Source organism: Prionailurus viverrinus, chromosome D2, assembly GCF_022837055.1.
Source record: "Prionailurus viverrinus isolate Anna chromosome D2, UM_Priviv_1.0, whole genome shotgun sequence".
In the NCBI taxonomy this organism is placed as follows: domain Eukaryota; kingdom Metazoa; phylum Chordata; class Mammalia; order Carnivora; family Felidae; genus Prionailurus; species Prionailurus viverrinus.
This window is the reverse complement of record NC_062571.1, coordinates 26,023,881-26,045,501: the sequence shown is the minus strand read 5'-3', so window position 1 is coordinate 26,045,501 and position 21,621 is coordinate 26,023,881. Positions and strand designations below refer to the sequence as shown.

The window sequence follows — 21,621 nt, the reverse complement described above, 5'->3', positions numbered from 1 at the left end:
AATGCTTGTAAATTTTTCTCCCATCCTAAGTAAGTTCCCCTGTTGTGAAATGCCTTAGAAATGACTATATTGTGAGCGATTAAATACAGTGGAGACTCAATGGGGCTCAAAGGTCAGCCAGATTCAGGTGAAAGTGTTAACTCTTACAATTTGATATTTAAGTGGTATAGACAAGAGCCAAACTGGTTATTTTCTATTTTCTGGTTATTTCTATTTCCCCCTGAAAAGAGGATATGTTCAGATTTTTTTTTAAAGCAGCATGATAACCACTGTAATATGTTTACATTTTCAATCATTACACAGCAGGTGTGAGCTCTTCCTGCCTTTATTCCTACAAGTCCATGAACCTAGATGCTAGGCCCATCCTCTCTGGGTAAAGTGTGGATGTGTGAGGGTAACTGGCCTAAGCCTACATTAAAGAAAAAGATTTTTTTTAAAAAGACACTGAAACATTTTTAAATTACCAAAACTGTAAAGTGTGGTTTCTGAACACACATCAGGAATAGTCCCGTCTGCAGTGGGGTCAGACAGTGGGAGAGAAGCCCAAGTCACCCCATCTCTCCTTCCTCTGGGCCTGACGTCCTCCTGGGTTGCCATTCGTCACACTGGAAGAACAGAGGCTACAGTCATAAGTTCCTAGTTGCCGAGAGCCATAGAAAACTTCACACAGTTAGGTTTGGCCAAACACGTCACCACTCACACACCATCTTTCCTCTATAGTTGAGCCAAAGAGCAAAGACACATAAGCAGAGGATGAATTCGCAAGAACAAAGCTTTATACACGTAATCTGGGACAGAAAGTTTGAGCCCACTGGAGCAAATAAGTAAGGACAAAGGGGTAGCTATAAGCAGCAGGGGGCATCCACCAGTTCCAAAATGAGGGGTAAACTGACCCAGAGCTGGGGTTGGCCAGACCAATGGTCAAAGTCAGAAAGGGGTCAGCTGATGATACATACAGAAAGAACTCTCTTCTACTCTCCACAGTGTAACTTCTCAAGTCTTGGGTTTCTGACCAGCCTCATCTGCCCCACACCCTCTGACACACACATCCCCCGAGGTGTGAGACCTCCAGCTTGTGGTAGGAAGGAGGAGGTTAAGTTTGTTTGACATAACTAGAAGGGAGAGCCTCTTCCCAGCAAAGCGAGCTCCATTCGTGGAAGCTTCTGCTTCTTAATTACTGAGATCTGCAGATCTTGCACTATGAGAGGATGAAGACTTGGTGTTCCTTCACTTCTGTCTCCCACAAGCCCTGGATGGTGCCCCGAACAGAAAGCTGAAGCCTACTCTGACCACACCAGAGTTGGAAACACTCTGACCAAAGGTAGAAACGAAAGTGCCTCTGAGCATAGGTATTTTCTCAGTTGTGCTGCCCCCTAAAAGCCAAAGGGGGTATCATGGCTGGGTGACCAGGTATTCTGACTGCAAGCAAAAGTAGAAATGCCTCCCTAAGAATGTGTGGGAACATCACCCTGACTATAACACAAGTGCTTTGACCACGAGCATCCCAGGAGCTCAGAATGGTGGTGGGAAGGTCACCAAGCACAGGTTTGGTGATGTCCCCTTCTATTGCACCGCATGGGTCCCCAGTGCTCTGACTGTAGGTGGAAACACGAGGGCCTGCAAGCATAGGAATGGTCCTGGCCACTGCAGCTTCTAGAGATGGGAGTCTGGCCACATGTGCCTCGGATGCTCTGATCATAAGCACGAACAGACATATCTCCCGGCACGAGACTGGTACTAATCCCTCCCGCTGCAGCCCACGTGCTGTGGCCAGGGGACCCTGGGAAGTCTGACAAAAGGCGGCAAGAGAAGCACCACCCAACATAGGATGGCGCTGGCCTCCCCAGCTGCAACGGATGTGCTGTGCCACAAAGGGCCCCAGCTGACCGGCCTACCAGGAGACAAAAAACTGTCACTTGACACTCATTTCTTCTCAGTGGTGCGGACTCCTCCAATAGTCACAGATGTCCCTCTGCCCAGCTAGCCCCAAGTGCTCTGACTACACACAGGGAGGAAAAGGTCTCCCAGGACAGATGTGCTCTCTGTAGAGGTAGACTCTCCGTTGGCAACCGGGGTGCTATAGGCCAGCAGGACCCTGAAGCTTGGATCTAAGAGTCCTTAACTAGAGGAAGTAGTGACCGCTTCATCCCGCGCCAAAGCTGAGTGCTCCATCCTGGAGGTGGGGCTTGGGCAGCTAACGCCACCCCAGAGCTGTTGCTACCCATTAGGGCCGCAGATCCCACAAACACAAATGGATCTGCGGTGGTGTTCAGAAATGGTGAGCTATTATTCCAGTCCTGGGCATCCTGGCAGCAACTGTAAAGCCAGAAGTAGTAGCTGTAGTACTGGGAAAATGCCTGAAGTGTCACCAAAAGCTGGCTAGGTGCTGACAGGGACGCCAAAGGGACAATATGGGGCTATCAAATCCATAAGCCCGGCTGAGTTGTGCTGCTATGGGTGGCTGGGCTGGGGCTTGTGCTGGGGCCGCCTAGTCTCCAAAAGGAAAAGGGCTGCCGTCGGGCGGCTCCAGGCCGCAGCCCATCACAGAACCCCAATAGGGGCTGAGGGGGTGGCTCCAGAGTCAGGGAGTTTGAAAGTCACGTTTGGGCTGCTGACTGTGTGGACAAGCTGGCAGAACCGAGCCTGAGGCCACGCTGCGCATGAAGTACATGTTCTCAGAACCAGAAAGTGCCATGGAAAATAAAAGTTCTCCCTGGAGCCCAGGGGGAGACGTCAAGAGGAAATTCTGAAAAATGGAAGTGGTGTCCGTGTCAGTGACACCAAATTCCAAAGGAGGCTGGGAGGCTGACTCTGCAGATATGCTTGCTGCAGAAGCAGCGATAGACTGGCCGGTGAAGACTGAGGTGGGGGTGACTGGCGGAGACGTCCGCATGAAAAAGGGCAGATAATCCACACACATAGGCATAGGTGATTCCAATCTCCAGGACGCAGGCTGAAGAAAGGACTGAGGTGCTAGGAGCGTGGGGAGATCCAAACAGGAGATGCCACGGCTACCACTGACGGACAGGAACGCAAGGCCTCCGTTCTCATTGCTAAGTAGGGCCCCAAAGATGAGCTTGACCCTGAAGGGAGAAAGAGAACCTGCATGAACAGCAAAGGGAGAATTAGGAATTGTGCATCTCATTTCACAAGCAATCTTAGGTATGGGAGCAGACGGATGGGGCTTGGCAGGCAGGTCAGCCAAGTCCGTGACTGGTAATGTTCTAGTGAGCGGGATGGGCACTGTGACAGCGGCTGAGGGCAGGCTGTGCAGCAATGCAGTCAGAGGTGGCCTCAGTCTCATCTCTAAGACCTTATTAAACCAGGGCCACTCAGCTGTCTTCTCCAAACCCAGGTCTTCGGCAATGACTGGACAGGGAAGCTGGGGACGGGAGGGCAGCTCACCTTCACCCTGCGACAGTGGCAGAGGTACTGAAATTTCCCATTTTTAGGGCCCACAGCTGGCACATGGGGTGACGTCCTCCTTGACAGGCGTGACGGGGACCCTCACTTTGTCTCCTTTGACGTCGGTGAGATGGAGACTGAGCCAATGGCCTTCAACAAGAACCACCTTTGTCAACCTCTTGAGAAGTGGCTGCAGAATGAGACTGGCCCTGCTGAACCTAGGTCACTCCTCCAAAGGGACCTCCCGCAGGGCAGGTGTCCTCCCTGGGACACCTCCCGCAGGGCCACGAGAGCTGGCAATGGAGAAGGAGAGCATCGAGGACACGCGGCTTTTCCTACTCAAACTAGTATCCCCAGCTTGGGTGGGAGGTTTCCCTTCAGAGGCCCAGAATGGCACCTGAAGGAAGTAAAGCTCCAGGGGGCTCCGGTGGCCTTCAGTGGCCTCCATGCCTGTGGCACACTCCCACTTCCAGGGCCTCTTCTCTCAATGTCTCACCTTTGGTCATCAACTGTCAGTCCTCCTTCACTGAGCCTTTCGTGGGCTCTCCTAAAGCCCTGACTCAGTCTCCTTCGGGCAAGGAGCTGATGGATGACCGGATGCCTCTGGCCTCCTAAAGACAACAGTCAGGCGGCCAACAGAGGAGAGTCCCTTTGCTCCCTGGAGGGATATCTACTGTTCCTGGGTGGCCGGAGTAGCGAACATCATGGAGGCTGGAGCAGACAAGAGTTTCAGCTGCCGTCGCCGTCGGGGGGGGGGGGGGGGGGGGACAGGGTTACGACCCCAGCAGGGAGGTGGGGAGGAAGCGCGATCCTAGTGGCACCGACTGCCCACAGGGCAGAGGAGAGGTGCGGGCAACGTGGTCCCCGCCAGACCGGTGGGTGCGCGGTGGCGGCGGGACGAAGCTTACTGGCAACTGCCACTGGGGTGGGGTCGAGGCTCGAGCAGGCGGCCCGGCCACCGGTCCAGCAGGTGCTCTAACGGAATGCAACGACCCCAACGGTCCTCCAGATGCTCCGCCGCTGACGTTGGCGGGGGGGGGGGGGGGGGGGGGACGCTCCTGCCGGGTGTGCGGGCCCGCCCCGACCCCACTCGTGGGACCGGAGCCCACCCAGCACACCCCACCCGGCCGGGGGCCGCAGCCTAGGCATTCAGGGCCTGCACGTTGTGGAGCCGGTTCACCTAGGTCCTGCGGTCGCCCCCCGCTGGGAGCCAGGGCCAGGGGCGCCTTAGGGGACTGGGGACAGGGCGGTGGGCACGCTTGTGCGAGACTGCCCTCGAAAGCGGGATGCGCGGGTCTCCCCCGCAGGGCTGGTCTTCCAGGGTCATTTAGAGAAATACTACGGCTTTTATATACTACGGCTCTTGTATATTGAGGTCTTGCTAAATTCACTTCTTCTTTCTGGTAATTTCTTTGTAAATTCCTTGGGATTTTCTACATGACACAATCACGTTTCCTATAAATTGCACTTCTCCCTTTTTAATCTGTGTGCCTTTTATTTCTTCTTCGTACTTTCTACATTTGCTCAGGCCTCCAGTAAAATGTTGAACACAAGTGGAAACAACGGATATCCTTTTCCTGTTCATTCAATAGTCTGTTAGGGAGAGGGTTTTTATAGAAGCCCTACATCGCACTAAGCAAATTCCCAGCTATTTCCACTTTGCTGAGAGATGGGTTTTTTTTTTTAAAGAGTGGACTGAGAGTGGACTAGGTGGGAATTTAAATGACAGGTTAAAGGGGCCTCTGTATCCTTAGGCTATGTGGTAGCAACTCGCTCATTTTTCTATTATCCTTTAAACTGTGCATATATGTGATATATTCTCTTTGTATGCATGCTGCATTTTATAATAAAAGCACTTTTTAAACAGTAAGATGTAGAGAAATGTGAGAATATTATCATGTTGAAACACAAATACACAATATCTTCACTCAGACCCTAAGAGCTAAATATTAGACTTCTATGAAAACCCAAACATAACATTGTTTTTATGGGAAAAGGAGATTCTGAATTTTTTTAAGTGATAGTAAGTTGTGACACATATGTATACACACACACAAACACAAATACGTGGAAATGTGTGTGTATATATGTATATACAAATTAATAACAAAAAAAAATTTACATTTAAGTCTGTAAAACTCTAAGACCCTTTTATTGGTCCTAGAGAGAAAAAATAACCGATAAGTTTTACTTATTTTTGCGTTGGCATATGTGTTATTTAATTCCTGAAAACTCAGAAGATAAGATCAAAGTATAACTTTAGCAAACAGGGAAATCTTGCAAATCAGCCAAAAAAAGTCTTCAGAAATTTAAATGAATTCTATCCTACAATCACTTGGAAAGAAAAATAACTAGAAAAGAAAACAAAAAGAAAGCATGAAAATCCTGACAGGTCTACACAAACCCTAGGGAAAGCAAGACCAGCTCCCTCCAGAACACACACCCGGTTTTTGGTCTTTTCAAAGGTCTTGGTTGTTCAGGACTTGTGAGGTTGGGCACAAGGCCAAGAGGTAGCTGTCTTCAGAGCCCTGTGTCATAGCTCCATGGAAATTAGAGAAGGTTCAAAAGTTCTTGTCCCCCGAACCCAAGGACAGCTTTTTTCTCTCTCTCTTCATTCAGTATTGACGTTTATTTGTTACATTATGATACAGCACCAGAAGAAAATTCAGACTCAGAGATAGGAAAATATAACCAGCACATTTGCAAAGAGCTTAGCATTTGATTCAACTGAGACTCTCATAATAACTCTGGTTGCTGATCTCAAACAGAAAATGCCACTTGCACACATAGGGATGGGTTACCAAAATCTTTTCCTCCCGCTGCCATATTTGCTGCCTTTTTACAGAATGTAAAAGCAACGCAAACTTACTTAGAAAACCAGAAAACCCAAAAAGTAAAATGAAAACAAAAATTGCCCATAATTCTGCTACAAGGGATAACCCCATGATTTTTTTAATATATCTCCTTTCCTTTCTCTATACATATGAATTTCTACTTTTACAAAATTCAGTAAAATGTGAACAGCATCATATCCTGTTGTTTAAATTTTACATCATGTGTAACATCTTTAAAAGCTCTTGAAAAACATTTTCATTTACTACACACATATTCTACCGTTCTTCATTTCATTTTTAAGTGGATTTTTTTCCCCATGTTTGATTACTTTCTTAGGGTTTATTTACAAAAGTAGAATTACTTGGTCACAGGGTAAAACTGTCTTAAGTCTTTGGATCCACATTTCTTTCCAGAATGATTATAACTTCCTTCCCCAGAAGATATGAGAGTTTGGGGCTGTGTGTAGTCTTGTCTGTGAAATCTGTGCTCAAAATATATTTTTTAATCTTTTTTTTTTACCATTTTCACTGATGAAAATTATATCACTTGTTTCTTTAATATTATAATTATTAATGTTTCTGAATACATCCAGTGGACATTTCTTCGTGTTTCTAACTCTCCTTCTGAATTCATACATTCTTTCGCTTCTTTCCAGAGCAAATTCCAGACACAGAACTCTACCTTTCCAATGACTCCATCTACTAACAAACTGCCCCCATCACTCAGATTGTGGCAGATGGGTAGGGCCCTCAATACCTAGATTTAGGAATGTTGATGGTGCAGAATAAACAGCTCTTTTCACATATACTGGGGAGAATAGCCATTGGAATAGAATTATAAACCAGTAGTCTGCTGGAGCCTGTCCATTATAGCTCACAAAAGCACACTGTGCACCTCTTTCCTCAATTTTGTGTTCAATTATGTCACTTTGGTTGCTTGAAATTGGCCATAAGAGGATTTGCACCATGGAAATCGGCAAAAGCTACAAATTAAACCCTTCCCACCTACGCTCAGCCTCAAGAGGCAGCTATTAAACATTTAACAGCATTCCACTGCTTCTATTTCCAACTATGGAATATAAGCTAGTATCAGACTAACCTTCCTGAAGATAACAATCGGAAAGATATGTAAAGGGGCACCTGGGTGGCTCAGTCGATTGAGCATCTGATTTTTAATTTCAGCTCTTGTCATGATCCAAGGATTGTGGGATTGAGACCTGTGTAGGGCTCCACACTGAGCATTCAGCCTGCTTAATATTCTCTCCTTCTGCCCCTCTCCCCTCTCTCATACCCTCTCCCTCTCGAAAGAAAGAAAGAAAGAAAGAAAGAAAGAAAGAAAGAAAAGAAAGAAAGAGAAAGAAAAGAAAGAAAGAAAGAAAGAAAGAAAGAAAAAGACAGACAGAAAGAAAAGCTGTGTAAAATATTTTTTCAAACATTTGCTTGAAAAAACAAAACAAAACAAACAAAACAAAAGATTTGCTTGAAGGAATCAAGCAGTACCAAAGCAGCCAAGACTTGAAGGTCTAAGATCATAAAGAGAAAGAAGGGCATGTACTGAGAAGTGAGTCTGATGTTGCCCCCACCTTTCCCCTTGATGTGTTTGCTAATTGACAAGTGGCTTGTGAAGAGCTAATTGGAAGACTGTGGCTGACAGGCAGAGAAGGTGGGGACAGAGATTTTAGCAGCTCAGGAGATGCAGAGAGAAAAATTCAAAATGTTTCAGGACTTACCAAAGAGGATGGTCCCTGATAAGCACTCGGGATTTCATTTGGGACTTCTGAAGGACAATATCCAAGGACTAAGGTGTCTTAGTTTGGGCTACTATTATAAATTACCATAGGTTGGGTGTTTTACACAACAAACATTTATTTCTCTTAGTTCTAGAAGCTGGTGGTCTGAGAACAGTGTTGCAACATGGTCAGGTTCTTGGTGAATGCCCTTTTCCTGGTTTATAGACCGCATCTTCTTGCTGTGTCCTCACAAGGCAGCAAGAGAGCTACGTAGCTCTCACGCCTCTTCTTAGGAAGGCACTAATTCCACTTGTGAGGGTTCCATCCTCATGACCTAATTACCTCCCAAAGGTACCATCTCAAATACCATCACACTGGAATCGGTTTCAACATATGAATCTTGGAGGACCCATTAGTCCTTTGCAAAAGGGTAACTGGAGACACCTAGGCCTCAAAAAGAATGAAGCACAGGGGTGCCTTGGTGGCTTAGTCGTTTAAGCATCAGACTCTTGATTTCGGCTCAGGTCATGATCTCATGGTTCGTGAGATAGAACCCCACAGGGCTCCACGCTGACAGCACAGAGGCTGCTTGAGATTCATTCTCTCTCCCTCTCTCTCTCTCTCTCTCTCCCCCTTCCTCACTCATGCGTGCTCTCTCTCCCTCTCAAAATAAATAAACTTAAAAACAAAAAAGAATGAAGCACAGTTCTGATTTAAATCAATCTCAGACTACAGTAAGGTGAACTTCCCCATCCAAACTACCAGCTAGTAGCGAAAGTAAATCCTTACTGAAGGACTTATAGTAACACCAATAAATATCAAATACCTAGGAAAAGTCTACTAAAGATGTACAGAATGGCAGGAGAATTGTAGATGTAAATATGAAAGTTTAAGCAAAAGCTTCTAATGGATATCAGTGAAAATCTTCACGACCCTGAAAATACTCCAAAACACCTGTACACAAATGTCCATGGTAGTACTATTTCTAATACTCAAAAACTTGGGACAACTCAAATATCCATAAACAATGAAAGGGGTGCATAAAATGTGGCAAATTCATTCAATGGAATACTACCCTGCAATATAAACACATAAACTACTGCTAAACACAACAGCCTGCGTGGATTCCACCAACATGGTGGTGAATGAAAGAATCCAGACACAAAAAAGTACCTACTGTATGACTCCATTTATATAAAGTTTAAAAATAGGCAAAAAGTACCTATGATGTTAAAAGCTTAGAGGGAGAGTCGCCTGGAGACCAGAAGAGAAAGGCTGCTTTCCAGAGTGCAGGCAATGTTTTGTTTCTCGACCTGGATGACGGCTACTGGTTATGTCAGTTTGTTCCCATGAAAATATGCTGAGCATTCCACTTGGGGCTTGTACATGTCTCTGAATATTATATTTAAAGTTAATTCGATGACAACTGAGAGAGACAGAGAGCACTGAAACTCTTCCCCAGAGGTGGCACATATCTTCTTGAACCCAACAGGACTCCACGCTTTAAGTGACGAGACATTTCACTCAAATTGACCTAAAAAGCAAAGGGAGTCCAAAGAAGATGGACATATAGCCAGCAATCATATGAAAAATGTTCCACATCATCAGTCAGAAGGAAATGTGAATCAAAGCCACAGTGAGATTCTACTTCACACCCACAAGGATGGCTACACTCAAAAAGCAAGACAGTAACAAGGGTTGGCCAGGATGTGGGAAAGTCATGATATGCTATAACATGGATGAACCTTGAAAAGATTATGCTACATAAAAGAAGCTGGTCATAAGCGACCACGTATTCATACTTACGGGAAATGTCTAGAACAGGTTACTCTACAGAGACAGAGGGCAGATTTGTGGTGGTGGTGGCCAGGGCTGAAGGCAGCAGGTGGCAGTTTCAGCCAGGGAGGTTGAGGGAGAAAGAACAACTGCTCATCAGAATGGGGTTTCTTTTGGGAGTGATGAAAGTGTCCTAAAATTCATTGTGGTAAAGGTTGTCCAACTCTGTGAAAGTACTAAAAAATATTGAATTGTACACCATTAAAACGGTTTCACTATTTAAACTCTTTTTAAAAACATTAAGGGTGAATTTTATGATATTTAAATTATAAATCAATAAAGCTCCTTTAACAACTAAGGAGACTAGGGGTGCCTTGGTAGCTCAGTCAGTTAAGCGACCGACTCTTGATTTCGGCTCAGGTCACAATCTCACAGTTTTGTGAGTTCAAGCCCCGAATCGGGCTCTGCAGGCTGATTGGGTGCAGAACCTGCTTGGGATTCTCTCTCTCCCTCTCTCTCTGTCCTTCCCCTGCTCGTGCTCTTTCTCAAAATAAATGAAAAACTTAAAAAAATAAAAATTAAAAAAAACATATAAAAACCAATGAGAATTTAATGGCTTATGTAACTGAAATATCTAGAGATAAGTTGCTTCTGTGAGGATCCATCCAGCAGCCCAAACATTATCACCAGTACCTGATTTCATTCTCTCCTTGATCTGCCTTATGTGGTCTTGGCTTCACCCTCAGACCACCATGTCAGTAACTTAGCAGCTCCAGGCACACCCATCTTGTCAGCAAAAAAAGGCAAGAGCCATTCAAGTTGTCATAATCTCTTCTCGCACCATCCATAGGACAAAGAAAGTTTCTCTTTCTCAGAAGTTCTAGAAAATGTGTGCTTAAATTTTACCAATGCCTCACTGACACTGCTTGAGTTTTGCTCCCACTCCATATGGAGAAATGGGGCAAATGATAGTCTTAAGTCAATCTGATGCCAGAGCCCCAGACTCAATCCTACCCAAACTACATGGCTGAAGGTTGGGTAAGGGCAGCTTCCTAAAAAAAGGTGGGATCTTGTCACCAGAAATTATGGAAACTAAAGTTGAGGAGTTAACGTCAACCTGAATTACACACACACACACACACACACACACACACACACACACACACAAAACACACACACACGGAGCCAGAGTCATTGTGGACTAAAGAATACAAGCAACAGTTATTTACAAATTGATTTTCCACATTTGATGCAAGACAGAGGTACTCATGTTTGTAAATGGAGCACTGCACATACAACTGGGTCCATAACAGCTTCTCAATTGATTTTGAATGAATGAACAAACAAATAAGCCAACGACAACAAATTAATAAATGAAAGAAATTGGCTATCTTGATGGTAAAGAACCCAGACTCTCTTTTGGTTCTTTTTTCTTCTGTCTCCTTCTTCTCTCTACTTGGTCAATCACCATGAGTCCAGTAAAGCATTCAAAAGTTAGAAAGAATTGGACAAGGAGAGTTTCAAATCTCTGTAAGTTTTGGTCCTGAAAAGCACTCTGATAACAAACTCACAGTTGAGAAGGTTTATATCCTTGGCTACAAAAAGGTTTAGAGAGTCTTAGTTGGTTTCAATCTCCAACACAGGGGAGATGTTGGTACAATGTCAAGGCAACTATTGACTCTTCCTAACCCTACTTCTAAAACCTGCATAGGCATTGGTTCCAGAGATTTCTGAGTTACCTGTCATCCCACACTGCCTCCTAAGCCAGGTCTTAGTTTCTGAGCGGATATCCACTAGTTTATAAGTATTGCTGAATATTACCTTAACCTAACAGAAATCACCAAATGTATAACAAACGATATGAAAGACAGAAGATCAAAGCATGTCTTCTATCATTAGAATCCTGACCAAGAGTATGTACACTTACAATTTCTATTTTGACCTTCATCTCAAGCTGGAGATAAATTGGGCAACCATTACTAACTTCATTATACAGATTAGGAAACTTAGGCTCAGAAAATGTTTGTCCTATTTTTAATTGGTGACAAAGCAGGGACTAGAACAGGTTCCCCCCTATAAATACAGGTGGATCCCTTTAAATACAATGTATTACCACTAAACCAACACCCAGTGTACTGAAAATTAAGATGTTTTCCTGATACTTAACAGAGGCATTTGCAATGACCCCACATTTTTGCTTGATTAATAACTAAGTAATATAGAATTTATAAAATCACATCAACCATTTCTGTTGCAATGCTAGGCATTCAGTAGTTACTGAATGCCTAGATTCATTCATATAAGAATGACAGATTCATATAAGAAGTGATCATAAGGTCATAAAACAGACAAAGCCAATTAGTTGTCAACCCACCTTTCAAACCCATGTCCTTGGACCTTTAATGTCTTACTCTAGCCATCTGAGCTATCCATGGTCTTTGCAATAAAAAGATATTGAAACACTTCTTTTTTTTTTAATGACTTAGATTTAATCATTGGAAGAGAAACACTTGTAAATCTACAGGTACACTGAGTATGTGTATGATATACACTGTATATGTATATGATACACTGTATATGATAGATTGGGTTTTTTTCCTCAAGTACTGAGCAAACTTTGTGCTTAAAAAAAGAATTCACTGTGTTACTGATAATCGAAAATGAATTTACTTAGTTGGGTAGCTTTAATTAGTTTGCTGGTGCTCCAAAGACTTTTGGGCGAATGGGATTTTTTTTCTAATACCTGTAATGCATACAAGCGTTAAATCAAAGCTGACTACAGCAAAATCTAATTCTAAAGGCCCTAGAGTAAAATCACGATAAAATAAGTTACACCACAACCACTTCATCAAAATAGAAGGAAGTCTACGAATAGTCCAACAGCTATCACTACTATGATTTTTCTAAGAAAGAAGAGTTTAAATTTTCTAACAAATCCCACATTTGTTGCATTCCTATGGCTTTTAGTTTGTCCAAAAGGATTATTTTTTCTTTTCTTTTTCTAGATATTTTAGAGAGAGAGCATGCACAAGCAGGGGACAGAGGCAAAGGGAGAGAGAGAATTTTAAGCAGGCTCCATGCTCAGTGCAGAGTCCCACATGGGGCTTGATCCCACAACCCTGGGACCATGGCGTGAGCTGAAATCAAGAGTCAGATGCTCAACTGACTGAGTCACCCAGGCACCCCCAAAAGGATTATCAATTTTAAAGCACATAAATTTAACAAGTGTTTAATAAAAGACTAGTGAGAAACATACAAAAACTAGAAGAGAGGCAACACTTTCATGGAGGCATTATAGATTATTTATTTTTCTTTTTAAATTTGAATTGAATGCTGTTATAAGATTGTTATTTAATAAATAAAAAGCAAGAAAATTGCCAGCTTTATGAGGGACAATGTCTCAGCTTTGGGGTAGAGAATTAGGATAATTATGAACACTGCTTGGAAGTGTCAACCCTGCACTCAACTGTTCTTTGACCCATGAGAATCTTCTCCATTTCACTGGGCCTGAACATCTCTGGCAATAAAATGATGATAAAGAAAATGACCTATTCTACCTCATATATTAGAAGAACATAAAAATATTAATACCTATATGCAGTTATTAAATTCAGTCAAAGGAGGTTTGGGAAGTTGAAACTTACTTTTGAGACACGAATAGGCAAAAGTGAGGGAGGGAGAGGGATTGAACAAATTCCATCAGGCACACTGGACATGCTCCCACAATTTCAATTGCAGGCAACATCCAGAGACACAAGTGTTGATGCTCCCCCACACCATCCCTCCAAAAATGCAAATACTGAAACCTGTAAAATGCCATATGGTGTTTATAATAGGTAAATGAAAATTGTATAAAAGTCAAACCTAGGATTATAGAGACTGGAGTCAGAAAACCTTGGTTCAAAAAACTATACATAGAATTTCCTTAAACTGATACAGGATATCTATGAAAGAAAGAAAGAAAGAAAGAAAGAAAGAAAGAAAGAAAGAAAGAAAGAAAGAAAGAAAGAAAAGAAGAGAAGAAAAGAAAAAGAAAGAAAGAAAGAAAACCTATTGCAAATATTCACACTTAATGGTGATATGCTGAAGGTTTCCCTTTAAGATTGGGAATGAGAAAAGAAAGATCTCTATCACTACTTATATTTAGAGATTCTAGCCAGTGCAGTAAAGCAAAAAAAAAAAAAAAGAAAAGAAAAGAAAAAAAAAAAGAAACAGACGAAGAAAGGAAGAGAGGAGGGAAGGAAGGAAGGAAGGAAGGAAGGAAGGAAGGAGAATAAGAAGTGATATCTCATTATGATTTATTATTATTATTTTATTTGAGAGAGAGAGAACATGCACACAAATAGGGGAGAGGGGCAGAGGCAAAAGAGCGAGAGAGAACCCCAAGCTGGCTCCATGCTCAGTGTGGAGCCCGACACAGGGCTTGATCCCATGACCCCGGGATCATGACCAGAGCCGAAATCAAGAGTCAGACACTGAACCAACTGAGCCACCCAGGCAGCCTCTCATTGTGGTTTTAATATGTATTTCCCTGATGATTAGTAACGTTGAGCATCTTTTCATTTGTCTTTTGGCAGTCTATATATCTTCTTTGGAAAAATGTCTATTCAGGCCCTCTGCTCATTTTTTAATCACATTGTTTGTTTTTCTGGTGTTGAGTTGTATTACTTCTTTATGTATTTTGGATATTAACCCCTTATCAGATATATCATTTGAAAATATCTCCTCTCATTCTGTAGGTTAAAATATCACTTTACACCTGTCAGAATAGCTAACATCGAAAACCTAAGAAATAACAAGTGTTGGCAAAAATGTGAAGGAAAAGGAAATCTTGTGCACAGTTGGTGGGAATGCAAATTGGTGCAGCCACTGTGGAAAACAGTGTGGAGGTTCCTCAAAAGATTAAAAACAGAATTACCGTATGATCCAGTAATGCCACTACTGGGTATTACCAAAGAAAACAAAAACACTAATTTGAAAAGATATATGCACCCCTATGTTTATTGCACTATTAGGTACAAGAGCTAGGATATGGAAACACCCCAGATGTTCATCGACTGATGGATGGATAGAGAAGATGAGGTATATATATATATACAACAGAATATTACACAGCCATTAAAAAAATGAAATCTTGGGGCTCTTGGGTGGCTCAGTAGGTTAAGCGTCCAACTTCGGCTCAGGTCATGATCTCACAGTTCATGGGTTCGAGCCCCACGTTGGGCTCTGTGCTGACAGCTCAGAGCCTGGAGCCTGCTTTGGATTCTGTGTCTCACTCTATCTATCTGCCCCTCCCTCAGTCACGTGTTCTTTCTCTCTCTCTCTCTCTCTCTCTCTCTCTCAAAGATAAAGAAACATTAAAAAAAAATTTAATGAAATCTTGCCATTTGCAACAACATGGATGAACCTAGAGGGTATAATGTCAAGTGAAATAAGTCATCCAGAGAAAGACAAATACCATATGATTTCATCTATATGTGGAATTTAAGAAACAAAACAAAGAAAAAAAGAGACAAAAAACCAAACTCTTAAATACAGAGAACAAACTGGTGGCTGCCAGAGAGATGGTGGGTAGGGAGATGAGTGAAATAGAGGATTAAGAGTACATTTACTGTGATAAGTACCGAACAATGTATAGACGTGTTGAATCATTGTATTGTACACCTGATAGTAATGTAACACTCTATGTGAATTATACTTCAATAAAAAGAGAAAAAAGGAAAGAAATGAATGGTATAAGGACTAAAAAAATAAAATAAAATTGCTGTTACTATTTGCAGATACTATCATGTGTAGGTAGAAAACGCAAGAGAATCTACATATGATTTGTTGTACTTAATAAGTGTATTTACTAAGTTACCTAGATAAAAGGTCAATGTAAAAGTTAATTAACTATAATAATTGTATCTACAAGCAAATAGAAAATAATATTTTAAATGATATCTGCCTTTAAAAAAACTTAAAAACCTAGGAATGAATCTAATAAAAGATGCAGAAGACCTCTATGTAGAAACCTGTAAAACGTAGATCAGAAGAGTTAATGGTGTAAAGATGTCAGTTGTCTCCAAATCCCAGCGGGATTTTTTTTTAATTATAGAAATCGACAACTGATTCAAAATTTTATGTGGAAATGCAACAGGCCGAGAATAAGTAATACAATCTTAAAGCAGATCAAAATTGGAGTTACAGCTAGAGTTATGAAGCTACAGTAATTGAGACAAACTAGACAAATAGGCCAGTGAAGCAGAAGAGGAGTCCAGAAACAGGCCCACAGTTCTGTGGAGAACTGACTTATGTCAAGAGTGGCACAGCATAGCAGCGGGGAAAATGTTTTACTTTCAGTAACGGTGCTGAGTAGATTGGATGGTTTGATTGGGGGTAGGGGGGACCTGACCTCTATCTCATAGACAGAAACACAAAGAATGCCTACACGTCCAAGAAAAAACTGCAGACGATCCAGTAGAAAATTGAGCAAAACTTTTAAAAAGGAAGATATTTGAATTGCCAACAAACATATGCAAAGGTGTTTAATTTTATTAGTCATCAGGGAAATGCAAATTTTAAAACCGGTATGACATCAGTACATCAAAGTGGTGAAGGTAAAAAGAATGTGCTGTAAAGAATGGGGAACAGCTAGAATGTTTATATGCTGCTGGTGTGAATATATAAACCTCAAATCAGGCCAAACCTGCCTATAATGTTAGAAATCTGGATACGGTTGCCTCTGGGGAGAAGGTAATGGGATAGAGACGGGGAAAGAACACAGGTGGGAAGGGTAGGAGCCTTGGGGGTGCAGTTCTATTCCTGGGTAATATATTTCTTGATCTATATGGTGATTATCCATCTGTGTTCACTTTGTGATACTTCATCAAGCTGTACACTTAAGACTTGTAAACACGTCCCTGTATACATACTTCAATTATTAAGTTTATATAAAAATCGACTCCGGTTTTAAGAACTCGAGATTGCAAGGGGTGCCTGGGTGGCTCAGTAGGTTAAACATCCGACTTCGGCTCAGGTCGTGATCTCACAGTTTGTGAGTTCAAGCCCCATGTCAGGCTCTGTGCTGACAGCTAAGAGCCTGGAGCCTGCTTCAGATTCTGTATCTGCCTCTCTCTCTGCCCCTCCCCCACTCACTCTCTCTCTCTCTCTCTCTCTCTCTCTCTCTCAAAAAAAAATAAATAAATAAATAAACATTAAAAAAATAACAACTATTACGGGGCGCCTGGGTGGCGCAGTCGGTTAAGCGTCCGACTTCAGCCAGGTCACGATCTCACGGTCCGGGAATTCGAGCCCCGCGTCGGGCTCTGGGCTGATGGCTCAGAGCCTGGAGCCTGTTTCCGATTCTGTGTCTCCCTCTCTCTCTCTGCCCCTCCCCTGTTCATGCTCTGTCTCTCTCTGTCCCAAAAATAACTAAAACGTTGAAAAAAAAAATTTTTTTAAAAAGAACTTGAGATTGCAGCCATCAAAACCAGACAGACTATGACACAGGCTGACATGAATTTTCTCAAAATTTTGCGATCTTAAAGCATTGTTTTAATATGAGGACAATATCCCTTGGTTCCCCAGTTCCTTAAAAGCTTCTTCTAGCATCTCCTAGCCAAGACTTCTCAAAGTTGTGTTGCCTTTAACAAAACTAAGAAATCTGGCAACTGTGGAAGTGTGAAGCATTTAGTCCTTTTCTTCAAATGCTCCTCCAGACCTTGAGCAGTAGATACAACTAGTTGAGGAGAGAAGGCACTGAAAGACCATTAGATCTCAGCATGGGAAGGGACCCCAGAAGTCATTAGCCTAACCTTATTCCACACACAGGAGGCATCCTGCAGCACTGAGGCATGTAGTCATTTAGCGTCTGCTTAAACATCTTCAAAGTCAGGAAGCGAAGGCAGTCTATTTCCTGGATGAAGAGGTTTCCACGTCTGCAGGTCAGTCTATGAAAAGCTCCTAATCCAGCTCTCTTTAACTCAGACCCCTTAGATAAAAAAGAACAACCTCTCTCTAAATAACAGCACTTCAAATACAAGAAGCAGACGCCATGTTCACCAGAGAGTTTCTCTTCTGTACGCTGAACATCTCAGTCCCTTCAACCCTTCTCACGCTAAATCAGACACTGTCATATTGGAGAGAAGACTTTTGAATCACTTTGATTCAGTCTGTCAGAGATCCGGGTTAAGGATGAAATCCAGCTATGGGAGATGACCACAGCCAACAGCAATTTTGTGGGTAAGCAGAAGAGGCTATTGCCTGCTCTATGTCATTTGAGGAGCAGATAAATTTTCTGTGAATAAAACATGTTCCCCACTTGCCTACTTTGAAACCTGAAATTTTCATATCAATCATAACTTTGTGTTAAGGCATCAAAGATTGCTATGAAAAAAAAATGTTATAGAGTAACTAAACACGAACATCAAAGAAGAAACTAGCTCTGGAGATGAGATAGAAGACTAAGGAAACACATGAGGGGGCAGGTGTATTAGAGGAGGGTGAGAAGGTAAGAAAGTACTGGAGAACGAAGCAGCCCAAGAGGACAAGACAGTTAGGGTTCCAGAGGATGGTGCACCTAGGAACCTGGACTAATGAAGATATAAACACCTAAAAAGGAAATGAAACTGAAAACCGGAAGAGAAATGGACAGCTTGCCAAGAGCAGCTCTTCTCAAAGGCACAGACAAGTGATCTTCTCCCCTGAGAAACTCCAAGAACTAGTGGGAGGCTCAGAAGCAACAGCATGGAACATCTCTCCCTTTCTCCCTATCTCTCTCTCTCTGTCTCTCCTTCCCCCCTCCCTCATCTACACTCCCCTCTCCTTTCTTTTTTTGTCGCTATGCAGTTGGCCCACCAGGCACTGTCCCTGTGACTCCCCAGCTTCCATGCCAGTGACTGGGTAAGTGGGTAAACCACATCAGCCCTAATTTGCATCCTGCGGTCTTGAATTTCATGGGGGCGGGGGGGGGGGGTGAGGAGCAGAGGGGGGAGGGTTGGGAGGAGACCAGGAAGTCCCATTTGATCTTCTGGTCCAAGTTCTGCCCTTCAACACAGTTAAGTCAAACACATCAAAACAATATGGGAGAAGGCGGCAGTTACTGGGCAATTAAGAAAGCCGCATTTCAGCATTTCAAACCCATATGGCTCAGATGGTTCTTGATTGGTGATAACTCAAATACATAGCAAAAGTGGACGGTTGACACCCTTAACTTCCAACTGTAGTATACTGATGAACGAAATTAGTTTTTTTACAAGCTCTTTCCTCCATAAACATTTAAGCAAAAGTCTTCTGGGGACAATGCTTTGAAACCAAAGAGATTGTATAAGGCAGAGATTTCAGCCTCTGTGGAACTGATTTCATAGCTAATATACAGAGAGAATGCCTAAAATATTTGCAAGGAGGCATAAGGGATGCACAGATTCACACAATAAGTAAGTGGCTGGAAATAGAACACATGTATCTACCCCTTGGTCTAGAGTAGAACACTACTGGTAGAACTAGTAGAGTAGAACTGGAACACTAGTTCTAAACAACAAGCTCCTGCCTTAAAGACCACTGGGACTTGGCATCGTAGGCCTGCCACCAGTTAAGGTGATGTGTGCCACAGGATCCCTGAATGGCAAGGTCTGGGAAACCATCCACTCTAATCTGTTTACGTGTAAATATACAGAGAAATAGAAATCTGATTCTGTTCATCCCACAAATCCTTTGGTTTGGTGCACCCACACCTGGAACCATATGCAATGAATTAAATTAAGAGCAACTGTTGATTTAATGGTGGATTTGGAATTTTTTTAAATCAACCGTGGCTTTCTTTAGCCAACTCTGCTCTTAAAAAGATAATTACACTTCAAGATGGGAGACATTAACCATATCCTTAGGTAATGGATTTTGAACTTTGCAAGATTTATGGCTGCTTCCTATTTAAAGATACTGAGCTCAGAAGATTGCAAAGTTAAGTAGAAACGACAATTATCCGTCTTCTGTTTCACTGAAAGACTTTGGAAGCTGGAAATTAATCAGAAAGGTTACTTTTTTCTTTTCTTTTTTAAAGAAAGAAATTTGGAGCACAGAAATCATTGAAATTTAGAACTTTCTAGCAAAAACATTCAAAATCATTTTGTCATAGCTGAGAGAACAATGGACAGAATACTTACGCACTTTATATGCATTTTAACTTAATCATTACAACAACCTATATAGTTGGCATATAGCCCCGTACTCTAAATGAAAAAAAAAAAAAAAAAAAAAAAAAAGAGCTTCAGAGATGTTATGTAACTTTCCCTAGGACACGTAGATGGTAAGTGGAAGAAACTGAAGTTCACATTCAGATCTGTCTCGTGCCAGAGGCTGCATTCCTAACTCCTATGAATCTCACCCCTTTCTTCCCTATCCTAAAAGCCTTTGCCGGTTACTCTCTATCATTCCATCCTTCCTTCATGAGAATTCTGATCATCTATAATTGTCTTGCTCATTATCTTGCTTGTTAATCTGTATTCTCCCAAAGGTGGGGGGTGGGGGGAGCTCCATAAGGGAAGGGACTTTATCATCAAGTCTGCTGTTACCTCCAGGTCCTAGCACGTAATAGTCATTCAATAAAATGATTTTTGGTTTAATAAATATTCTCGCTCAAAAATATTAGTCAAGGTAGGAAAAAGAACTAGAACTCAAATAGCTACTGTCTCCAAGATCAATGCTTATTCCACAGCCACAGCTGTTTGTGCACTTGAGTCTGGAAAGCCTTTTCTGTGCACTTTTTAAAGCCAATGATGCCAACATCTGACCTCTTTACGTGCCTTCATAACAGCCCTCCAAACACCTCTGGCTAAACACCTCTGTGAACACGAAACTGTTCCGGGTGTATAAATAACTTACAAACTCTGGTCCCTGATCCCAAAGGGTTCATAGTCAAGCTAGAAAGACAAGAAATACGTTTTTAAAAAGCAACTGCAAAGCCATCTATTCTAAGTATCCAGTGAGCAGCTGTTTATGACAAAGTTTATCTTTTCTGCAGAAATTTCAGTTCCAGGGAAACCTAAAGCATCGCTAAGGTGAGGAGAAAGGAAGACTCCAATTTGCCAGCTCTGACATCCTCAGCACCTGCTGTTAATCACACACATGCACTCAGGCGTGATTTAGTGGCTCCTGTGATTGGCCATTTCAATTGCTGTCTCTGTAGATCACTGTCCCAGCTGAATATCCAGGGACCACATTCATCAAAAGCATAATTTGGGCGGAACGTGACTGTTTTTCCAAAACTGGAAGGATGGCATCAGCAAGAAAAATTGGCAGTATCTTCAAAGAAAGTTGGTTGTCTCCGAAGATAATGGATAGTGGTTTTTATATCTACTATTAAAAGGAAATTATCAGTTCCTCAGGTGTGTTTTTGAAATTATGGGGGTATTTAGTGTTGACCACCCATGAAAACAACCAAGACACTAAGAATTCAGCCAGTGTCATTCTGGTAGGAGTTCCCAACATCTGAAAAGTAGGCCAGTGAGTTAGTTAAGTGATGCCAGCCCCACCCCTCAGCCTCAACAACTGGTCCAAGCAGGGCTAGTCAGAGCCCTACTCGGATATTTTCTCCTGGAACAGGAAAGGAAGAATCCATCTTCCTGCTTTGTAAGGTGTGAGGATGCGACCAGAGCTCCCTGCAGCTATGTGGAAGGGTCTGAGCAAATGAAGCTAATATGCAGAGAGAATCTAGAATACAAGATAGATACAAAGAGTCAATCCCCCGTTCCAGTCACACAAGTCTCTAGAGCTGCCTCTCCCTACGGCTCTCACATAAGCTACCCAGGACCTTTCCAATACTTCTCCCCTCCGCCTTTTGCTCTTAAGCTAGTTACACTTCAGTTTCCGTCACTGGCAACCCAAAGATTCCTAACACA

General features: G+C 42.5%; 1 protein-coding gene across 3 annotated transcripts; it reads right to left on the bottom strand.

Moving 5' to 3' along the window:
* Positions 1-754: 754 nt before the first annotated feature.
* On the bottom strand, positions 755-4,302 carry LOC125147997 (uncharacterized). 3 transcript variants are annotated; one of them, XR_007145382.1, is made up of 2 exons: positions 3,406-4,302; positions 755-3,102 (listed from the first exon to the last, which is right to left on the bottom strand). XR_007145382.1 is itself a non-coding variant. In XM_047825601.1 (2 exons), the coding sequence occupies exon 2, from the start codon at positions 3,302-3,304 to the stop codon at positions 2,582-2,584; it is 723 nt and encodes a 240-aa protein (XP_047681557.1). In that variant the 5' UTR covers positions 3,305-3,555; positions 3,902-4,302; the 3' UTR covers positions 755-2,581. The 3 variants fall into 3 exon arrangements, 2 of the variants coding, with proteins under 2 accessions (XP_047681557.1, XP_047681558.1); XM_047825601.1 differs by having other exon boundaries at positions 755-3,555; positions 3,902-4,302; XM_047825602.1 differs by having other exon boundaries at positions 3,902-4,302.
* Positions 4,303-21,621: the final 17,319 nt, after the last annotated feature.

Excerpts from the sequence above, each read along its gene's own strand:
- LOC125147997 (XM_047825601.1), bottom strand. The coding sequence starts at position 3,304 with ATGAGACTGAGGCCACCTCTGACTGCATTGCTGCACAGCCTGCCCTCA.